A 24,146-nucleotide genomic window follows, 5' to 3' on the forward strand; every position below is an offset into this window, starting at 1 on the left:
GGACACGATGGGCCAAAATGGCCTCCTTCTGCGCTGTAAATTTCTATGTATCTATTTTTCTATAACAATGAACTTGTTAGCTCTCCTTGCACCTCTTACACCAGCCATCCAGCCATCCTTCCACACTCCCCCCACCCTCAGGGCCTTGCTGCAAACCCTGGTCTTTAAAAAGGCCGGGGAGCAGCTGGCCCATTAGAAACCCTTACCTGAATGCTGAATTTCTCAGTGGTGATAACGCTCCAATTAAGACAGCCACACCGCTGAAAAATGCATTTTGGAAGGGTTCATTAGCGCTGGAACCCATTTGCTCACTTCTGGAACTGAATATGGGGTGGCCCAGCCATGAAAAAATTTTGCCGCTAATGGCCATAAAAAGGTGGAGGGAGCACCAGCTTTCTAGCAGTACTGAATTACGGGCCCAATAAGGATATATTTTGTGAATTCAATCGTGGATGTCAGCAAGCAGTACCTGGTTTTCTGTCTATTCACTTTAATGCTAGGTTGAGTTCATATCGAAATAAAGCTTGGGAGAGATGGAAATGGGCCGCCGATTTGCTATTGCTCATTTTACACTATCGCACAAATCAAAATTACCCTCATTTAAAATAAGATACAACAGTATGTTTCTGCAGGCTGAAAAAAATACACACGTCCACCTATGGACAGTGGCCATTTTATGGGAATCAATATTTGTCTGTAGGTTGTTCCTGTACAGCAAACGATATTTTAATCTGTTAACTGCAGAGTATTAGCACTATTCTGCTCAGCAGTGTCCTTGACAGCTTCTGGATAAATTTTAATTCCCTTTAATCACAGGCTATTAAAAGTGATTAGAACATATCAATGAGCTTCCCAGGAAGGGGTAAAATAATTTAGTTCAAATGCAAGGATCCTGTGATTAGCTGATCAATGAGAAATACAGGGGACGAAATTGCCCATGCCCCAATCAGGGGCAGTAACCTTCCAGGGCTGGGGCTTTTATCGCCCGGCCTGAAAGTCCTGCCCACGACGCGGAATTGGGACTTACGCCTCTCAAAGGAAGCAAATCGTTGTTTCCGGCGCTCTCGGCATGGCTCTTTGATGGCAGCCACTGGGCCACCAGGGACACATGAGACCGGGCCAGCAGTCCAGCACCCAAGACAAAGTGCCTGGCTGCATGATGCTGGCCCGCTCCATGCTAGGGCTGCCATGGTCGGGCCAACCCAAGAGTTGGCCGATCAACAAAGATGGTGGCATGGGGCACTACAGGCCTCCCGTTTAAGCAATGCCCCAGGAGTGGATGTCCGCGAGCCTTGCGGCCCTCGCGGCAATTTCCCCTGCGGGGCATTAACGGATCGGCGCGGAGCGGTAAGTGGTTGCCGCACACGGCGATGACGTCATCGGCAGTTGTGCGGCAGCCCGGGGCACTAACCCCCAGAGGGGCTCATGGGGCTTTAAAAAAGGGCAATTTCACCCCCACAGTTTTTAATGTCCTTTGTTCTGGAATATCTTCAAAGGAGCTTAGAGCTATGTCCTGTGCAGTATTGCACAAAGACAGTAGTTAGGCTGAAGCCAATGGATATACAGGCAGGTCAGAAACGACATGGTAGTGAACAGTCACATAAGGTCCATGCTCCAAGCAGCTGTTTTAAATAAAGCCTTAATGCAGGGGAAGCACCTTTGTTAATATTTGATGCCGAGAAGATTAATAAAGTTTGCAATTACTACTGTCTGTGCTGAGTCTATTCATTAATCCATTTAATGATCAATACATTTGTCCAGTGGTTTATAACCTGAGCCACAGTCTGATAGTGTGTATATTATTCTGTTTACTGAAGACAAGGAAATCAAATGGTAGGATGTGATATATTTCAGTACTGTATGGTAAAGTATAGTGACATAGATTCTCTGCTTAACCACTAGGGCCCAGTATTCACTGGGATGATTTCCAAGCTGTGGGGAGGAGTTCTGGTTTTAACTTCACAGCATGCGTTTTTTTTTTGACAGGTTCTCTGCCCCCAAACCAGATTTTGCTCCTCCAGAAGCCAATGGCGGCAATAACTCAGGAGCAGGTCAAGATAGAGATCACGGGTGGGCGAAGGAGGTTGGGTAAAGTGTAGTTTGGAGGGTCGGGGGGTGATCGTGGAGGTTTGGAGAGGGATTGGGGGCAGAGATAGATGGTCGGAAGGGGTTGGTGATCACGCGGTGGTGGGTGGGGGGCGAGGGGGGGCATGATTGGTGATCCTCGGGGTGTCGGTGATCGCGGGGAGATGTCTGATCGTATGATGTGGGAAATGGGTTTACTTGGGGGCTTGGGTGGGGGGTGGTGTGGGGTAAGCAACTCCTGAGCTACAAATAGTGCTGGAAATACACTTTGCTGTACCAAGCCGGCCAGTGTAAAAGCTGAAAGAGAGATAAAATCTGTGGTACACAGCTTCACTAAAATACTTACACGAGCGACCACCTCTTGGGAGAAGATTGGTCCCCCACTCCCTGTCCCACCTCCATTAAAGTGGGAGGGTTCAAGGAGGGTTGAGTTGCTGTTTTAGATTTTTTACATTTTAACTTCCCACCTGACCCAAACCCACCTGTTTCTGGGGTTTTAAAGAATCCTCTAGTAGTTCTCACTACATTTACCGAAATATTGAGAGGGTAAGGACAAATGCTGGCTCTTAGGGGATACAGGGTCACTTTAGGTACTGGCCAGTGACACAGAACCCTAGGAAAATATCTAGATTAAAAAGTCTAAAACGTAACACGTTGGGCCCAAGTTTCCACAAGAAAAAAAACGGGCGCCCCTCCGAGCTGGGCGCCCGTTTTTCGCGCCTAAAACGGCGCCTAAAAAAATCCTCGGTATTCTCCACCTACTTACAGGTCCTCTGGCCCTCGACGCAGCCAGCACGAGCTGTGGGTGGGGGCGGAGCCAGGTCCCAAGTGCAGTAGCTCCAGGCGCCGAACTGTGTGGGGCTGCGTGAATAAGGCTCCTCCCACGGCCAGCTCCTGCTCCCCGCCCCCAACAAGACCCGACACCCGCTCCCCCCCACCCCCCCCCCCCGCCGACCAGACCCGGCCCGACACCCGCTCCCTCCCCCCCCGCCGACCAGACACCCACTCCCCACCCCCCCGCCGACCCGACCCAACACCCGCACCCCCCCCCCGCCCCGACCCGACACCTGCTCCCCCCCCCGCCCCGACCCGACACCCGCTCCCCGCCCCGACCCGACACCCGACACCCGCTCCCCCCCCCCCGACTGACCCGACCCGACCCGCGCTCCTGTTCCCCGACCCTCTCTTTCCCCTCCACTCCCGCCGACCCGACCCGACACCCGCTTCCCCTCCCACTCCCCCGACCCGCCCCGACACCCGCTCCCCCCCCCGCCCCGAGACCCGAGACCCGCTCCCCCCCCCGACTGACCCGACCCGACCCGTGCTCCTGTTCCCCGACCCGACCCGCCCCCCCCCCCTCTCTCCCCCCACTCTCTCCCCCCCTCTCTCTCCCCCCCGCTCTCTCTCTCTCCCTACCTCCCCTCACTCTCCCTCCCTCCCCTCTCTCTCTCTCTCTCCCTCCCTCCCTCCCTCTCTCTCCCTCCCTCCCTCCCTCTCCCTCCCTCCCTCCCTCTCTCTCTCTCCCTCCCTCCCCCCCCACTCTCTCCCCCCCTCTCTCTCCCCCCCTGCTCTCTCTCTCTCCCTCTCCCTCTCTCTCTCTCCCTCCCTCCCCTCTCTCTCTCTCTCTCCCTCCCTCCCCCTCCCTCTCTCTCTCTCCCTCCCTCCCTCTCCCTCCCTCCCTCTCCCTCCCCTCTCTCTCTCTCTCCCTCCCCCTCTCTCTCTCTCTCCCTCCCTCCCCTCTCTCTCTCTCTCCCTCCCTCCCCCTCTCTCTCTCCCTCCCTCCCTCTCCCCCTCCCTCCCCTCTCTCTCTCCCTCCCTCCCCCCCCCTCTCTCTCCCTCCCTCCCCCCCCTCTCTCTCCCTCCCTCCCCCCCGCTCTCTCTCTCTCCCTCCCCCCCGCTCTCTCTCTCTCCCTCCCCCCCGCTCTCTCTCTCTCCCTCCCTCTCTCTCTCTCTCTCTCTCTCTCTCTCCCCCTCCCGCTCAGCGGCACGAATGGCTGCAGAATTCTCCCTGGCTGAAGCACTTTCACACAGGTAGGAAGATGGTTTATTTAATCTTTTCTTGGCTTATAAATGTTTATTCAGGTTGGATTTATTTGTATAATATTTGTAGAAGTATAAATAAGGATTTATTGTCGAATTTAATGAGTTCCCTTCCCCCCTCCCCCCCACCTCGTTCTGGACGCCTAATTTGTAACCTGCGCCTGATTTTTTAATGTGTAGAACAGGTTTTTTCAGTTCTACAAAAATCTTCACTGGCTCCATTCTACTTTAGTTTGGAGTACATTTTCACTGTGGAAACTTTCAAATCAGGCGTCAGTGGCCGGACACGTCCCCTTTTGTAGAAAAAATTCTGTTCTAAACTAGAACTGTTCTACCTGACTAGAACTGCAGAAAAAAAAATGTGGAGAATTGCGATTTCTAAAATAGTCCGTTCTCCACCAGTTGCTCCTAAAAATCAGGCGCGAATCATGTGGAAACTTGGGCCCGTTAAGTGTATTTGAATTACAATATTTAGAAGAAAGCAAGATCAAAACAATGGCTGCTGTAACTGTGGAGAAATCTGAACTAAGTTGAAGAAGAAAATATGGTGTGATGGAACATTGGGAAATGCGAAAGGGTGAAGATAAGGGAGGGGATATAGGGCTCAATTTTTCTCAGTTATCTGCGTCATTTTTTGGCGCACGTTGCTTTTTTTGGCCTAAATTAAAATATCCAAGTTTCCCCAAAGATTATGCGCTAGTGTTATTCAGTTACGATTTTTTAGGGCTGTTTATATTTTTGCGTCATTGGGGGCGTAACCGGCACCCGCACCAATTCTGGCCACTTAAGCAAGTTTGGCCAGCTCCGATTTACTCCAATTTTAAGAAAATCAGCGCAACAGATCAAGTTCCACAGCTCGGACTGCAGCAGCAGAGGGGGGGTGGTGGGGGGCGCGGGGAGAGGAAAGAGAAGAGAGGGGGAGAGAGGAGAGAGGAGAGAGGAGAGAGGGGAGCGTGGGGGTGGACTTTCGGCCAGTACTAGCAGCGTGCACCGGCACCGGGAAGGGAGGGAAGCCTTCGGCCCGGGTTCGGAGCAGCACCAGTTCCAGGAGGAGGGGGGAGGAAGGTCTTTTGGCCAGAGTTAGGAGTGGCACCGGGCACCGGGCACCGGGCACCGGGAGGGGGGCAGGGGGGATAGAGTTTTGGTATAAACACTTTAATAATTTGATGCTGGAATGCTGCTGCAATGTGCAAGGTGCTTGAGCAGTTTGCTGTGAGCTGGCCAGAATGTGTTGTATGTTTCACTTTCCAGCCTCAGCCCACAGTTACCCTGGCAACCCAATCTTTTTGGTGCAGATCTTAGGCTCCATCCCCCAAAGCTAAAGGACAGGCTAGGTGGCGCCAAAATCAACAATTCAAACGGGGAAAGTTGGATGATTTTTTTAGGACATGGTTGGGCCCAAAGAAAACAGGCATAACTCTTCAAGTACGCCAACAAACAGCTTTGGGGAAAATTGAGCCCATAAAAAGTGAAACCAAAGAATATTTTGCTAACAATGGAAGATTTCCTCTTGGACAGCAAAACTGAAATACTGTTATCAATGGCAGATTTAGAACTTTGCTACAAATAGCAGACAGAGGAAATCATCCCCAGTCTTCTAAGTCTAATTACCCAGATTTTAGTACCATGGAAATGTACAGCCATTCAAAACATCGTGTCTGTGCTGGCTCTTAGTTTGAATAAATCAACACTAATCAGAATGCCTCCTTTTCTCCCCAGAGCCCTATATCTTCCAGCTTCAAATATTCATTCACTTCTCCTTTAAAAGATACAATGGATCAGATCAGCCATGATCTTATTGAATGGCAGAGCAGGCTCGAAGGCCCAAATGGTCTACTCCTGCTCCTATTTCTTATGTTCTTATGTCTCTGCCTCAATCGGTCCTTGTGGCAAAGCAATCCAAGCTCCAACAAAACTTTGCATAAATAAATTTCTCCTAACCTCCCTCTTAATAATAATGTTAAATTGTTACCGTGGACGAGTGGGCGAACCATGCAGAAATACACCCAATAATATAAATTATAAAATGAACTAGCACTGATCCCAAGGTACACCAATTCCAACTCATGTCCAATCCAAACAAGACACATTAACCATTTCTTGTCCAATAACCAACTTTCTATCCATGCTGCGCCATTTCCTTTAATAGCATATATCTGAATGTTTTAAACAAGCTTCTCTGAGACTGCTTTGCCCCAAAATTTCATGACTGGGACTGCAAAAGTCACACTATATGGATGGGTGGGGATGAACTCGGGCTTATGCTAAGTCTCTTTTTCTGTCCAGCAGGAATTCCATCCAAAGTGGGGACAGGTGTAAGAAAATGCCCACCATTTGCACCATCTTTTGCCTTCTAGAAACGCTGGGTGTTTGGTCACTTGTGCGGCCCGAGAATCCAGTGCAACTATGAGCCTTGATTTCCCTGGAAATTTGCCTAAAGTTAAAGCGGCAGCATTTTAAACTTATGAGGTAATCTTGGGTCAGTAATATGGGCCCCCTATATTTTAGCTGGACTTTGCAGCTAAATTACTCACCCCACACACAACATTGGCACTGTAACTAGCGGGTGGCAGTCACCCGATTATATGTAAAGGCCCCTAAACCTAGTGTCTGTGACAAGGTCACAGGTACATTCATGGGGTAGGCCGAAGTTCTGTCCCTCCAGCTCTGCCCTCAAAAGGCCTCCCCTGGAATTTCTCGGCTCTTTACTCAAAATCCATATATCCTACAGCTACTGTTTTCTTTCTATCTGTACAATTAGTCACTTTGTCAAAAATATTCTATTAAATTTATCAAACACAACAATCCTTCAGCAAATCTGTGTTTGTTGTCCATGATTATCCCATGGATCCCTAAATATCCACTAATCTGAAATTGAAATTTGGATTCTAGAGGGTAGGTTTTAACTGGAGGCAGCTGATCGGCAGAGCACGGTCCATTTCGAAGGCCGGGCCTCTTATCATGCCAGATGGCTGTGTGCATCAAATGGGCTTCCTGCAACCTACCAGTCCAGGCCAGGCAATATTGGGTGGGCCAGCGGCCGTGCTGGCCGGCAACAAGGTAGGTGGGGAAGAGAGGCAATCGCAGGATGGGAGAGGGGGTGGCGGAGAGCAGCCTGGGGTGGCAGCAGCCCACATTATTCTTGAGGAGCTCTAAAGAGCAACTCTGTACCTCTAGACCCCCCAAAAATACATTTTCACTCCCCTTTTTTGGTCTTCTTTGGCTGTATTGCCAGGTATAATTGGGCCTAGCGTGCACAGTGCATGGTCCACTGAGTTGTCTTCCAAAATGGCAATCAGGATCCTATGTACATCAGAAGGCCTGGATTTGTGTATTAAAAGGCCTAAAATAGGTGGATGCTGCAGCTGCCTAACAGTAGACCCCATTGAGGATGGCATCAGCCAGATCAGGAATGGTTTTCAGGGCACTACCACTCCGTGAAAGTTTCCCCCTAAGAGTCTGCTAATGACTGATGTTAAACTAATTGGTCTCAACTTGACTCTCTGGAAATTCCGTGGAGGCCTTCCAGTAGGAGACTGATAATACTGCTGGAGAAACAGTATACCTGGCTAAAAACAGGGCATTAGGCACATTCCTGGCATAATCAGCTTAAATAAAATGGCAAATACACAGTTTAGCAATTGGCCAGCACTTCTCAACTTACCCCCAGGTAATGGCCATCGATGAACACCACAGGTAAGGAAGGAGATTCATGAGCTTTCTTGCAACGCTCTTCTAGATCCTTTCCATAATCACTGTTCAAAGCAATATTTTTTTCTTCCAACTTTACTCTGTGATTTTGGAAAATTTTCCTCACTAACTCACAGCGGTCAAATGTTGTCCTCACAACACGAAGGCTAGTTGTGTAGATTACTATTCTTCCAAATTCTAGTGTTAGTGGTGGCTGCAACAAATAAAGAGAGGTCTCAAACACAGCATTATCCTTTCCTTATTATGTTAACTCTCTAATTATCTGATATTTCCAAGTAACTTGGTTAAGACTATATTATTTTAATTTGTATACGAATGATGACAGACAGGAATGGACCCTCTGGTCCATCCAGCCTGTCCCACACAATTGTGATACTGTGCATCACAGTATGTGCACACTCCACCCCACCCAAAACCATGCGATCTCCTGGGAGAGGTGAAAAAACAGATAAAATCCCAGGTCAATTTAGGGGAAAAAGTCACTAACCAAAGTTTGTAAAGTGAAATAAGTGTGTGAAAAATCAGCAGAGGCAATGTTGAAATAAAAATGTGTTGACACTCAATAAGATTTTGCAATAAGCTAAAGAACCGACTATGACTTCTGAGCATTTGCACCTGAGTTGACTCTGGATCAGTTCCTATGGAGTGGGGGGTAGCCAATGTAACCCCACTTTTTAAAAAAGGAGGGAGAGAGAAAACAGGGAATTATAGACCGGTCAGCCTGACATCGGTAGTGGGTAAAATGATGGAATCAATTTTTAAGGATGTCATAGTAGCGCATTTGGAAAGAGGTGACATGATAGGTCCAAGTCAGCATGGATTTGTGAAAGGGAAATCATGCTTGACAAATCTTCTGGAATTTTTGGAGGATGTTTCCAGTAGAGTGGACAAGGGAGAACCAGTTGATGTGGTGTATTTGGACTTTCAGAAGCCTTTCGACAAGTACCCACACAAGAGATTAATGTGCAAAATTAAAGCACGTGGGATTGGGGGTAGTGTGCTGACGTAGATTGAGAATTGGTTGGCAGACAGGAAGCAAAGAGTAGGAGTAAATGGATACCTTTCAGAATGGCAGTCAGTTACTAGTGGGGTACCGCAAGGTTCTGTGCTGGGGCCCCAGCTGTTTACATTGTACATTAATGATTTAGACGAGGGGATTAAATGTAGTATCTCCAAATTTGCGGATGACACTAAGTTGGGTAGCAGTGTGAGCTGCGAGGAGGATGCTATGAGGCTGCAGAGTGACTTGGATAGGTTAGGTGAGTGAGAAAATGCATGGCAGATGAAGTATAATGTAGATGAATGTGAGGTTATCCACTTTGGTGGTAAAAACAGAGAGACAGGCTATTATCTGAATGGTGACAGATTAGGAAAAGGGGAGATGCAACGAGACCTGGGTGTCATGGTACATCAGTCATTGAAAGTTGGCATGCAGGTCCAGCAGGCGGTTAAAAAAGCAAATGGTATGTTGGCCTTCATAGCGAGGGGATTTGAGTACAGGGGCAGGGAGGTGTTACTACAATTGTACAGGGCCTTGGTGAGGCCACACCTGGAGTATTGTGTACAGTTTTGGTCTCCTAACTTGAGGAAGGACCTTCTTGCTATTGAGGGAGTGCAGCGAAGGTTCACCAGACTGATTCCCAGCATGGCGGGACTGACATATCAAGAAAGACTGGATCAACTGGGCTTGTATTCACTGGAGTTCAGACGAATGAGAGGGGATCTCATAGAAACGATTAAAATTCTGACGGGTTTAGACAGGTTAGATGCAGGAAGAATGTTCCCAATGTTGGGGAAGTCCAGAACCAGGGGTCACAGTCTAAGGATAAGGGGTAAGTCATTTAGGACCGAGATGAGGAGGAACTTCTTCACCCAGAGAGTGGTGAACCTGTGGAATTCTCTACCACAGAAAGTTGTTGAGGCCAATTCACTAAATATATTCAAAAAGGAGTTAGATGTAGTCCTTACTACTAGGGGGATCAAGGGGTATGACGAGAAAGCAGGAATGGGGTATTGAAGTTGCATGTTCAGCCATGAACTCATTGAATGGCGGTGCAGGCTCGAAGGGCCGAATGGCCTATTCCTGCACCTATTTTCTATGTTTCTATATTTCTATGATAGTGTATAAAAATTGTTAACTGGCCTTCAAAAATGTAACATTTTATACCCATGAGAACATTCATCTTCAAACACTCTGAATTTTTTTGCACATGATGGGGGAATTTTAATCCCCAAGGATGGGTGTGTTGGGGGCAGATGGGAAGTAAAATATTTGAAAATCTCAAACCCAACCTCAACCCACCCACTTCTGGATTTAGAAGGCAGGTCAGTCAGTTAAAGCTCTGAGGAGGCTGCGTGTCTCAATTTTAATAGGATTTTTATCTTTAACCCATGGATTCCGGGTTGCCAAGGGCTCAATAATCCTGGAAGGTAAAAGGAAGCGAGAATTGTAGGATCTATGAGTTTAATGTCTTTACAGTATCACTTGTGGACCAGGAGGAGCAACGGTGTTTGCTCCAGCCCCAAAAAGCTAAGCTCTTTACACATACCATGATCTCCGTCTTACCCCTGCGATCTCCGACTCCTCCCTGCGATCTAGCTCTTCCCACCCCCAGGCATCTACGACAGCTCCCAGTAAACTCTCCGACACTCATTCACACAATCTCCAACTCCCGGTCTCCCCCCACCCACCAGCCATCCCTGACTCCTCTCCCCGCGATTTCTGACTCTCCCCGATCTCCAACTGTCCCCACTCCCACCACCACAATCTCCTACTTACCTGCCATCCGTTCCCTGGCTGTTTTCCCGGCCGACAGGCTGTCAACAACCTGACTGCCAGGCGGGCAACCTGCTTAAAAGAAATGTAAAACGACCTGCACTTATTTTCAGCAGGATGTCCGGGAAACCCTTACTTCCATATTTCCCATCTGGAAATCCTCCCACCCCTCATCTTCGTGGCCTGAGTAAATATCGGAGCCCATATATCATATGCATATGCCCGAGCGATATTTCTGTTTGCTTTTGAATCGGCTGACCTTTTTCTCAACATTTAAAAGTCAATAGATGAATCTGTCAGGAGAGCCGTACTTTCCTGGTTGCCTGTCGATAAGAATACACCTTGAATTATCTCCTTCATGCCACAGACAAACTTTGATATGTTTATATTAAAACTGGTACATTCTGATTAACTTTAGAATACTGTTTACTTCACAGTAAACATTAAATCTTTTTGAACATTTTGAGTGAAATCATGTCAGGTTGGTTATGTCAGTATTTTGAATTAGGCTCTGAGGTTGATGTAGATAGTGAACACCTGCAGCAGCACAGAAATTAAAGCACTAAAGGAGGCCATTTGGTCCATTGTGCCTGTGCTAATGCTAGTTCTTCCAATGAAGCTGTCGACTGTAATCCATTTCCCAGTCCTTCAAATACGTATCCATTTCCCTTTTATATCATATTATTGTTTCGATCTCAATAGTTGCTTTTGGTAAAGCCCCTCAAGTTCTCATAATCCTCTATCTGAACAAATTCTGAAAACTTCCTCCTTCATTCTTGTGGTGACAATTCTGAATGTTTCTATATTTGTTAATGATTTATCAACAGTTAGAAACAATCTATCACTACTCACTTCCTCAAAACCTTTCAGAATTCTATATTGCCTTAACCCTCTCTGTTCCAGTGAAAATTTATCCAATTTTTGAAGTTTTTTTGCGATAACTATTTCTGGCACCATTTTAGTGAATCTGTACTTTACCCTTTCCGTGGCTCTAATATCCTTCCTACAAAGGGGTTCCCAGAACTGCATGTGTAAAGTCCTGTCCCCTCAGTACAGATTCACACGAGGCATGTAGTGAAGTCAAGGTCACTCTGGATCTGCACCTTTATTTCACAGCTCTGGAATGTTGCACTTGCCTGAGACCTGTCCTTATATACCTGTCTCTTGCAAGTGCACCTCTGGTGGTAAGGTATGCTGGTGGTTACAGGTCATATCTTATTACAGTCATGTATAGCATGTTAGGATACAGTTTTATATAATAATGTAAGATACATGACATCACCCTCCCCCAAGGTCTTATTGTCTTTATAGGTTCAGTCTCTCAGGTGGTCTACGCTCTCGCATGGAGCGTCTGAGTTGTGGTTCAGTTGTTTGCCTTGGTGTCTGTTTTTCTTTGGGTGTGGTTGCTGGTATCTCACCTGGGCTGTCTGTTTCGATTGGTGTGATTGTTGTTGACTCGCCTGGGCTGTCTGTTGGTTTTGCCCTTTCCTCAGGTTATTCCCTCTGTCTGTCCACCAGGTGTGGTGCAAGTTCCACATTGTAGTCTGCCTCTGGTACCGTAGTGTTGTTGGTAAATCTGCTTTTGACTTGGTCTACATGCCTCCGGCAGGTTTTGTCATTGTCCATTTGTACTACCAGTAGCCTGTTTCCTTCCTTGCCCGTTACTGTCCCTGCAAGCCATTTGGGACCCCTGCCATAGTTTAGTACAAACACTTTGTCCCCTATCTCATTCCATCTCCCCCTCGAATTTCTGGCATGGTACTCAGTCAGCTTACGGCACTTTGCCTCAACAATTTCGTGCATGTCTGGGAGGATTAATGAGAGGCTTGTTTTTAAAGTCCTTTTCATCAACAGTTGCGTGGAAGGATCCCAGTCAATGAGTGCTGACGAGATCTGTATACCAGCAGCAGTCACGACAGGCGACCCTGCAGCGTGGGACCTTGGATTTTAAGCATGCCTTGTTTAATGATTTGCACTGCTCTCTCCGCCTGGCCATTGGAGGCTGGCTTGAACGGTGCCGTCTTGACCTGATTTATGCCGTGGTCAATTATAAAGTCTTGGAATTCTGCGCTGGAGAAGCACAGACCACTGTCACTGACCAATGTGTCAGGGATTCCATGTGTTGCAAACATGGTTGCGAGGCTCTCCACAGTGGTAGAGGTTGTGCTCGAGTTTAAAATGGTGCATTCGATCCACTTTGAAAATGCATCTACAACTACAAGGAACATTTTGCCCATGAATGGGCCCGCATAGTCTATGTGCACCCGCGACCACTGTTTGGTAGGCCAGGGCCAGGGGCTCAGTGGAGCCTCCCTGGGGGCATTGCTGAGTTGGGCACAAATGGTGCACCTTCGGACACAGAGCTCCAAGTCCGCGTCAATACCAGGCCACCAGATGTGGGATCTGGCTATGGCCTTCATGAGAACGATCCCCGGGTGCTCGAGGTGGAGCTCCCGGACAAATGCCTCTCTGCCTTGCAGAGGCATGACTACTTGGCTGCCCCACATCAGGCAGTCTGCTTGTAGTGATAGCTCATACATGCGCCTGTGAAAGGGTTTTAATTCTTCGGGGCAGGCATCGCGAGCCCCTGCCCAGTCACCGGTTTAGGATACATCTTTTTACTAAGGATAATGTGGGGTCGCTGGCCGTGCAGGCTCTGATTTGGCGAGCTGACATGGGCGAACCTGTGGACTCAAAGGCATTGATTGCCATGACTATCTCACAGTCCTGTTCGTCAGACCCTTCCGTGGTCGGCAGGGGTAGCCTGCTGAGTGCGTCAGCACAGTTGTCTGTGCCTGGTCTGTGCCTTATGGTATAGTCGTAGGATGCCAGCATGAGTGCCCACCGTTGAATTCGCGCTGAGGCGTTGGTGTTTATTGCCTTGCTCTCGGATAGGAGGGATGTGAGGGGCTTGTGGTCGGTTTCTAACGCGAACTTAGCCCCAAAAAGGTATTGGTGCATCTTTTTGACACCGTACACGCACGCGAGCGCCTCCTTCTCTACCATTCCATACCCGCGCTCCGCCCGCGAAAGTGACCTGGAGGCATAAGCTATGGGTTGTAATTTGCCCGCACTATTGACATGTTGCAAAATGCACCCGACCGCATACGCTGACGCATCGCATGTGAGAACTAGGTTTTTACCTGGATCAAAGAAAGTCAAAACACTGTTGGAACACAGAAGGTTGCGTGCCTTATTGAAGGCGCGTTCCTGGGCGTTCCCCCAAAACCAATCGCACCCCTTCCTGAATAGCAAGTGGAGAGGCTCCAGCAGCGTGCTTAAGTTCTGCATAAAGTTCCCAAAGTAATTGAGTAGCCAGAGAAAGGTGAGCTATTCCGGGGCCTGGGTGCCAGGCGAATTGCTTCTGTTTTGGATTCTGTTGGGCGGATTCCATCAGCGGCAATCCTTCTGCCCAAAAATTCAACCTCGAGTGCGAGAAACAGGCACTTGGATTTCTTGACTCGTAGGCCTGCCCGATCCAAGCGCTTTAGTACTTCCTCCAAATTACGGAGATGGGAGTCGGTGTCCCTGCCCGTGATGAGTATGTCGTCTTGAAATACAACTGTCCCCGGGATGAACTTGAGCAGACTCTCCATGTTGCGCTGGAATATGGCAGCTGCCGACCTGATGTCGAATGGGCATCGATTGTACATGAAAAGGCCTCGATGTGTGTTGATGGTGGTGAGTAGCTTGGATTCCTCGGTCAATTCTTGCGTCATATACGCAGATGTGAGGTCTAATTTTGAGAAAAGTTTACCTCCAGCCAATGTGGCAAATAAGTCCTCCGCTCTGGGCAGCGAGTACTGGTCCTGTAGGGAGACTCTGCTTATGGTAGATTTGTAGTCCCCACAGATTCGTACGGATCCATCAGGCTTCATGACTGGGATGATGGGACTTGCCCAGTCGCTAAATTCCACAGGTGATATAATGCCTTCCCGCAGAAGCCTGTCTAGTTCGTGTTCAATCTTTTCCCTCATCACATAGGGTACAGCTCTGGCCTTGTGATGGACCGGTCTAGCATCCTGTGTGATGTAGATTTTGACTTTGGCCCCTTTGAAAGTGCCCACACTTGGCTGAAAGAGATGTTCAAATCGTTTTATAACTGTTGAGCAGGAGGTCCATTCCTCTAATGACATGGCATGGACATCATCCCATTTCCAGTTTAGTTTTGCCAGCCAGCTTCTCCCCAGCAGTGCTGGGGGGGTCTCCGGGGAAAATCCACAGGGGAAGTCAGTTCACTGTCCCTTTGTGTGTGACAGAGAGCATGGCGCTGCCGAGGACTGGTACGATTTCCTTAGTATAGGTCCTTAGTTTGGTGTCGACCCTTGTGAGTTTTGGTCTGTCTCTTTTATGCGGCCACAGTTGTTCAAATTGTTGAGCGCCCATGAGAGATTGACTCGCTCCCATATCCAGCTCCATGTTGATAGATATCCCATTGAGTAGGACCCTCATCATTATAGGAGGCGTCCTGTTGTAGGAGCAGCGGCCATTGATCGTGTTGGCCTGTTGTACATCGGTGTCCCGGGTACTGTCCCCACCGTCTTCTGGTCCGCTTTCCGACCCATCCGATTCGTATACCAGCCGAGCTGCCGTTTTTTTGCACATGCGGGCCAAATGCCCTGTATATTCACAGCTCCTGCAAACAGTCTGCTGAAATCGACATCCCCTTGACGAGTGCCCACCCCCACACCTCCAGCACAGACCTGTTCCATTGTTCAAAGTGTTCCCAAAGAATGAGCTGCATCTGGCTGATCTCTCTTGAGCTTCTCTCAGTTTGCAGTTGATTGCTCGCATTGTGGATTGATGAAGTGTGAACGGCGGTTCCTGTGGCCCTTGATGGCTTCTGTTGCCACTGCTTGCTGTCGAAAGCCTGTTCTCCCAGTTTTGTCTGTGTGTGGGGGTAGCAGCTTGTCTAATGCTGTGAACTCCTTGTTCCATTAATTTGTTAGTTTTCGTACCTGCATTGTAAATCAACCTTGTTTCTTCTTCCCCGACCAAGAATGTCTGTGCAACCAGTGCTGCTGCCTCTAAGGTCAGATTCTTGGTCTCTATGAGCTTTCAGAATATGCCTGCATGGTCTATTCCTTCAATGAAAAAGTCTCTCAGCATTTCTTTCCTCAGTTCATCGGAGAACTCACATAAACTAGCCAACCTCCGAAGTTCCGTCACGAAGTCGGGTATGCTCTGGCCCACACAGCGTCTGTAGTTGTAGAACCTGTGTCTGGCCATGTGTAGGCTGCTCGCTGACTTCAAGTGGTCTCTTACCAGTGTGCTCAATTCTTCAAATGACTTGCTTGCTGGTTTCTCGGGTGCCAACAGATCCTTCATTAAAGCGTATGTTTTCGAGCCACAGCTGGTCAAGAGATGGGCTCTTCTCTTGTCTGCCTTATCGTCGCCTAACCGGTCTTTGGTTACAAAGCTTTGCTGGAGCCTTTCTATAAAGTCTTCCCAATTGTCTCCCGCATTGTACTTTTCATCTGACCTGTTGTTCGCCATTCTGTGGATTCTGTAATCCCGTAACCCATCGCCACTGTAAAGTCCTGTCCCCTCAGTACAGATTCACACGAGGCATGTAGTGAAGTCAAGGTCACTCTGGACCTGCACCTTTATTTCACAGCTCTGGAATGCTGCACTTGCCTGAGACCTGCCCTTATATACCTGTCTCTTGCAAGTACACCCCTGGTGGTAAGGTATGCTGGTGGTTACAGGTCATATCTTATACAGTCATGTATAGCATGTTAGGATACGGTTATATATAATAATGTAAGATACATGAGAGTATGGCCTAATCAAAGTCTTGTACAAATTCAGTATCACCTCTTTTCTTCAATTCTCCTTCATATGAAACCCAGAATGTGATTTACTTTTATTATGTTCTTTCTCACTACACTCCCACCTTTTACTATCTATCTATCTATCTACAACCCCAGACCTCTCCTTTCCTCCATTCTGCTGAGAATCTTACCATTTAGGGATTTAGGGTCTACTTCTAGTCATTACCACCAACAAAAAGGCATGTGTTTTTTAAAATACCTACCTTCATATGGCGTGCTCCTCTCGGATCCACATCACGACCGTGGATCACTGCCGACTCACACTAGCTCACCTCCCATTCTCGTCCTCCTCCTCCCTTACCCCACAGGACTTATTGGAGGCCAGTACACCGGTGAGCTGCCTCTGGAGGAATTGCAGGCGCTGGCAGCTTGAAAACAGGCCTAAATTAATCTCTGGGCCGATAGCTCTACACTACTCTATGTTCTTCAACCCCAGGCTCAGAAGGATGCCTCTACCTTGCCAGAATTTATCAATTTCCCACAATAGCCATCTTTCTGAGCAGTCTGAATGAGATTACCAAAAATTAATCCAAATTTCAATTCTAACCAGGTTTGTGCTGTAGATGCTACTTACAAAGTACTGGGTTGAGACTGCACACATTAATTTCACATATCACCCATACAAACAGAAGAGAGACAGAAGACCCTCATCCATTTCATCTGAGCTGAATGTAAATAAGTCTATGAATTACATACTATTGGGAATTAAGAATCACTCTTGCTCTGTCACTGATGACCAGCATGACATGCTTAACATTTCTCTTGTATTTTTCAGTTTCTAAAATAAAATTAACCATTAAAATATTCTCTTTAGTATTATTTTCATAATTAAAGAGGTTCATTCTTTTTTTTCACTTTTCTTCTATACTCTCCTGATGGTGCTGAGTTTTGTTCAGCTACAATCCCAAAGACACGAGCACATCGTCAGTGCCAAAATAATTCTTTATTACATAGAATCACATCACATCGAATCTGTAGCACAGAAACAGGCCATTCAGCCCAACGGGTCTGTGCTGGTGTTTATACACCACGGGCTAGAAATTCCATTTTTGGCGATATCGGGTTTTTTCCGTTATTTTCTGGCAAAAATACCACGAAAAACATCGTCATTTTTTAAGGGGGTAAAATTGGCAAAAAATGCACCCGACAGTAAAAATCACCGTTGCACACCAACTTTAGCCCGAGACCTATCACCACCAAAAATACAGGCTCTGGGAGGGGAAAAAACACAAAAACAATTGCAAAAATCAAAAAATAAAACATCAGAAAACATGCACTATACACTTAACTAATGAATCGCTGAAACGGAATTAAAAATAAAAACTTCAACTTACATTTTTTGTAGGTCTTCATACCTACCGCTGTTTCTGGGGCTTTAACGCAGGCTTTTTTCAAGTGCTTTTTTTTTTCACCCTGAGTACGGGTTCCCTGATCGGCCAATTTTAAGCGGTGCAGTTTTTTTGGCATTGCACATGGTCGATCTGCTTTTCGGCGATATTTCGAAACCGGCATTCGTTAACTTTGGCCAATTTACATAAGTACTTTTTAATGACAAAAAAGTCAAAATATCGCCGAAAAAACGTATGCAAGGCAGGCCAATTTCTCCCCCCTAATGAGCTTCCATTCACTCTAATTACCTCTTCCCAGCCTGCCCCTATGCCTCTTTATTCCCTTCTCCCTCATGCATGCATCAAGCCTCCATCTGTCTTCACTCACTCCACGTGGCAGTGAATTCCATATTTTCACCAGTCTCTGTGGAGTGAGCCTTTGATTAATAGTGTACCCACCTCTGAGTCAGAAGGCACAGGAGACGGACCTCTTTTCAGTCAGTCCTGGTGAGTGGAGACCACAGCTCCGGCTTTGAATTCTGGCATGACAACCAGTGGGATACGCCTGCACCACCCCCCCACCTCCACTCATTTTATGGGTTGTGGAAGTCTATAAAAAATGCCATATTGGACTAAGCACCCTATTTATTTTCTGATATAAAGACAGTTACAACCATTGAAGGAGCATTCACGCGCGGCCTGTCAGGCTGCCAATCAGCCTGTGAATCCTTCCACTACTTCATGCTATTCTCACAAAGGAAGAGTGTAAAGATACAAAAACAACAACAACCACTCTCCTCCTAACTTCTTTATTTGATCCGTTAGTGGCTTTCTTGTACTTATATCCCCTTGATCTGAATTCACCAACAAGTGGAAACAATTTCTTCACATCCACCCTATCAAATAATTCATAATTATAAAGATCTCTATCAATCTCCTCTTCGTTTTTGTTTTTCCAGAGAAAAGACCCACAGCATACTCAGTCTTTCCTGATAGTCGCATCCTCTCAATTCTGGCAATATACTTGGAAATCTTTTATGCACTTTCCCCAGTTCTTCAATATCCTTTTTGTAGTAAGGAGAACAGAACTGCACACAGTACTCCAAGTGTAGTCTAACCAAGGTTCTATATAAACTTAACATTACCTCCTTGTTTTTGTATTCTATTTTTACAGAAATGGACCCAATACTTTCTCTGCACTTCTAATAGCCTTATCAACTTATGTTACTATTTTTAGCAATTTAGGTATCTTTATTCCAAGATCGCTTTGCTTCCTTACCCCATTTAGTTTTTTACCTTCCAAGTAATAAGTGGCCTCCTTATTCCTTCTACCTCACTCTTGGCTATACTGAATTTCATTTGCCATTTATCGGCCCACTCTGCAAGCCTGTTTATGTCTTCCTGTATTTTGGTGCAGCTCTTCACATTATTAGCGACACACCCCAATTTAGTATTATCTGCAAATTTTGGCACCATACCTCCAGTTTCTGAGTCCAAATCACTTACGGCAAACAGCAGTAGACCCAGCACGGATCCCTGGAGGACATCACTTCTAACTTTCTGTCAGTATGAGAGATTTCCCTTAGCTCTTACCCCGTATATTCTGTTTTAGAGCCATCTTACAATCCATTCTACTACCGGGCCCTGACTCTCCTTGTCATGAGTGATATGTTTAGAATAACTCCACGAGTCTGTGTTGTAAGCTCAAACCATTGTGACCTTTGTCTCTTTAATATAACTCCAAAGTAAGGCAGCAGCGTGATGGACTGCCTTTTATACCTGCTTGCAGCAGGGTACACAGGTGACCCATAGGTCTCCAACAGGTGTGCCCTCTAGTGGCAAGTCTTACACACAGGTGAGGTTCACATACATAACATCACTTCCCCCCAAAGTCTAGAGTACAAGTTATTTATAGGTTGAGGCAATCTGGTGGTCTGCATTCCCTGGTCGATCGCCTGAGTTGACATCCTGGCATGGGTGAGTTGGTCAGAACATCGCTGAATGGCAACTAGGCTGGTCTGATTGGACTGTCGGGCAAGGTGGGTTCATTCTTGTGGTTGACAGCGAGGTCAATTGCTGGTTGGGTGTGTGTTGGTGGATCATAGATGGTAGGGTCTTCTTCAAACTGTTTTTGGTAGTCTGTGAATCACAGTTTGGTCTGATCCAAGTGCTTTCTGCACGTTTGCCCATTCAACAATTTCACAACAACCACTCTATTCCCCTCCTTGGCTAAGACAGTGGCAGCAATCCACTTGGGTCCGTGACCATAATTGAGAACAAACACCGGATCATTGACTTCAACGTTATGCTAGGCCACCGCACGATCATGGTATACATTATACCTGTACTGCCGGGTTTCTACGTGATCATTGCAATCCGGGTGGACTAAAGAGAGCCTGGTTTTGAGTGCTCTCTTCATTAACAATTCTACAGGGGGGACCCCGGTGAGCGAGTGGGGCATGTCCGGTAGCTGAGCAGGACCCTAGATAACCGGGTCTGCAAGGAGCCGTCCATTACGCATCTCAAGCTCTGCTTGATGGTTTGGACTGCCCGTTCCACTTGGTTGTTGGATGTGGGCTTAAATGAGGCAGACCTGACATGCTTGATGCCATTGCGGGTCATGAACTCGTTGAATTCCGAGCTGGTGAAACATGGTCCATTGTCACTGACAAGTATGTCGGGCAAACCATGGGTGGTGACCATGACCCTGAGGCTTTCAATGGTGGCAGTGGAAGTACATGATGACATTATTATGCATTTAATCCATTTTGAGTAAGCGTCCACTGCTACTATAAACATCTTCCCTAGAAAAGGGCCAGCGAAATCTACATGGACCCTGGACCATGGTTTGGAGGACCATGACCACAGATTTAGGGGGGCCTCCCTGGGTACATTGCTCAGCTGTGAGCAAGTGTCGCACTGGTGTACGCATGACTCTAATTAGGAGTCAATGCCAGGACACCAGATGTGCGACCTGGCGATAGCCTTCATCATGACTGTGCCTGGGTAGGTCGCGTATAAACGTTGCCCTGCCCTTTTTGGGCAAAATCACATGATTCCCCCATAGGAGGCAATCGGCTGGACTGACTGTTCATCCTTGCTCAGGTGAAAAGGCTTAATTTCATCTTGCATTTCCACGGGAACCCCCGACCAGTTCCCATTGAGGACTCCCCCTGCAGAATTGTTAATGAAGAGAGCACTCAAAACCAGGCTTTCCTTAGTCCAACCAGATCTCAATGATCATGTAGAAACCCAGCAGCACAGGCATAACGTGTACCATCTTTTTACTAATGATAACGGGGGTCTTGGCTGGTCCAGGTCCTGATCTAGCGAGCTGTGACGGGTGACCCCCTTGCTCTCAAAAGCATCCATTATCAGAAGCAAGTCTGCGGGTTGCGCCATTTCCACCCTGGTGGTGGGCAATCTCAACCGACTGAGGGCATCAGCGCAGTTCTCTGTGCCTGGTCTGTGGCGGATTGCATAGTCATATGCAGACAACGTTAGTGCCCATCTTTGGATGTGGGACGAAGCATTGGTGTTGATATCTTTGCTTTCTGAGAGCAATGAAGTAAGCGGTTTGTGGTCGGTTTTGAGCTGAAACCGGAGACCAAATAGATATTGGTGCATTTTCTTAACCACGTATACACAAGCAACGCTTCTTTCTCAACTATACTGTCGGCTCTTTCAGCCTTGGATAAACTTCTGGATGCATATGCAACAGGTTGCAGTTTGCCTGGTACATTTGCTTGCTGTAACACACAACCGACCCCGTACGATGACGCATCACATGCTAGTACTAAACGTTTACATGGGTCATACAGTACAAGTAACTTGTTAGAGCATAGCAGGTTTCCGGCTTTGTTAAAGGCTGTTTCTTGAGATTTACCCCAAACCCAGTCGTCACCCTTGTGTAGCAACAAATGCAAGGGTTCCAGCAAAGTGCTCAACCCCGGTAGAAAGTTACCAAAGTAGTTGAGGAATCCCAGGAATGAACGCAGCTCTGTCACATTCTGTGGTCTTGGTGCATTCTTGATGGCCTCCGTCTTGGAGTCTGTGGGTCTGATGCTGTCCGCCGCAATCTTTCTCCCCAGAAATTTGACCTCTGTGCCAGGAAAACACACTTGGAGCATTTCAGCCTGAGTCTCACTCTGTCGCTTGAGAACCTCTTCCAGATTGTGCAAGTGTTCGGTGGTGTTGCAACCAGTGATCAAGATGTCATCCTGGAACACCACTGTACATGGAACTGATTTCAGCAGACTCTCCATGTTCCTCTGGAAGATGACCGCCACAGAGCGAATGCCAAAGGGGCATCTGCGGCACACGAGGCACAACTTCGGAGAGGCTCTGGATTTCGAGCGTCGTCAGGAGGCGGAGCGAGGAGATCAAGGAGACCTACAAGAGGTCCAACTTCGGAGAGGTTCGGGAGTTCAAGGAGGTGTCGGAGAGGCCAGCCAGTGCAGCTGCAGCAGGGTGAGAAGACAAAAAAGAAGCAGAAAGAAATCGAAAGGTGATGTCACAGCCAAGGGGGTAAGTGATTGGCTGGTGATTGGTGAGTAGTTTTTCTTTTTCTTTTCTATATCAGTAAGTAACCTTCAGCATTGTTGTTGCCAATTTAAGTTTATCTAGGGGATAAGTCATGACAAAACAGCTCGGACACATGTTATGCTCCTCCCGTACTATGTGGGAAGTCAGGGACGCTTCCGATGTCCCTGACGACTACCTGTGCAGGAAGTGTATCCTGCTGCAGCTCCTGACGGATCGCATTGCGGCATTGAAGCTGCGGGTGGATTCACTCTGGAGCATGCACGATGCTGAGAATGACGTGAATAACACGTTTAGTGAGTTGGTCTTACCGCAGGAAAAGGTTACTCAGGCAAATAGGGAATGGATGCCCAACAGGAAGAGCAGTGGAAGGAAGGTAGTGCAGGAGTCCCCTGCGGTCATCCCCCTGCAAAACAGATACACTGCTTTGGGTACTGTTGAGGGGGATGACTCACCAGGGGAGGGCAGCAGCAGCCAAGCCCATGACACCGTGGGTGGTTCTGCTGCAGAGGAGGACAGGAAAAAGAGTGGGAGAGCTATAGCGATAGGGGATTCAATTGTAAGGGGAATAGATAGATGTTTCTGCGGCCGCAACAGAGACTCCAGGATGGTATGTTGCCTCCATAGTGCAAGGGTCAAGGATGTCTCGGAGCGAATGCAGGGCATTCTGAAAAGGGAGGGTGAACAACCAGTTGTCGTGGTGCATATAGGTATCAACGATATAGGTAAAAAATGGATGAGGTCCTACAAGGCGAATTTAGGGAGCTAGGAGCTAAATTAAAAAGTAGGACCTCAAAAGTAGTAATCTCAGGATTGCTACCAGTGCCACGTACTAGTCAGAGTAGGAATCGCAGGATAGCTCAGATGAATATGTGGCTTGAGGAGCGGTGCAGCAGGAAGGAATTCAAAGTCCTAGGACATTGGAACCGGAGAGGAGGGACCAGTACAAACCGGATGGTCTGCACCTGGGCAGGACTGGAACCAATGTCCTCGAGGGAGTGTTTGCTAGTGCTGTTGGGGAGGAGTTAAACTAATATGGCAGGGGGATGGGAACATATGCGGGGAGATAGAGGGAAGTAGAATGGGGCAGAAGCAAAAGATAGAAAGAGGAAAAGTAAAAGTGGAGGGCAGAGAAACCTAAGGCAAAATACAAAAAGGGCCACATTACAGCAAAATTCTAAAGGGGCAAAATGTGTTAGAAAGACAAGCCTGAAGGCTCTGTGCCTCAATGCAAGGAGTATTCGGAATAAGGTGGACGAATTAACTGCGCAGATAGCAGTTAACGGATATGATGTAATTGGCATCACGGAGACATGGCTCCAGGGTGACCAAGGCTGGGAACTCAACAGCCAGGGTTATTCAACATTTAGAAAGGATAGACAGAAAGGAAAAGGAGGCGGGGTGGCATTGCTGGTTAAAGAGGAAATTAATGCAATAGTAAGAAAGGACATTAGCTGATTGATGTGAAATCAGTATGGGTGGAGCTGCGGAATACCAAGGGGCAGAAAACGCTTGTGGGAGTTGTGTACAGACCACCAAACAGTAGTTGTAAGGTTGGGGACAGCATCAAACAAGAAATAAGGAATGCATGCAATAAAGGTACATCAGTTATCATGGGTGACTTTAATCTACATATTGATTGGACTAACCAAACTGGTAGCAATGCGGTGGAGGAGGATTTCCTGGAGTGTATTAGGGATGGTTTTCAAGACCATATGTCGAGGAACTAACCAGGGAGCTGGCCATCCTAGACTGGGTGATGTGTAATGAGAAAGGACTAATTAGCAATCTTGTTGTGCGAGACCCCTTGGGGAAGAGTGACCATAACAT

The 24,146-nt window shown here is 47.4% G+C and overlaps 1 protein-coding gene across 1 annotated transcript in view; it reads right to left on the minus strand.

The window, feature by feature from the left end:
* grxcr1a (glutaredoxin and cysteine rich domain containing 1 a) overlaps positions 1-24,146 on the minus strand; it is a 111,174-nt gene that overhangs the window by 51,612 nt on the left and 35,416 nt on the right. The window contains exon 2 of the mRNA XM_070863219.1: positions 7,790-8,029. Coding sequence (XP_070719320.1) covers positions 7,790-8,029 — 240 coding nt within the window. The remainder of the gene's footprint in view (positions 1-7,789; positions 8,030-24,146) is intronic.

The sequence above is a fragment of the Pristiophorus japonicus genome, chromosome 2 (assembly GCF_044704955.1).
Source record: "Pristiophorus japonicus isolate sPriJap1 chromosome 2, sPriJap1.hap1, whole genome shotgun sequence".
Lineage (NCBI taxonomy): Eukaryota > Metazoa > Chordata > Chondrichthyes > Pristiophoridae > Pristiophorus > Pristiophorus japonicus.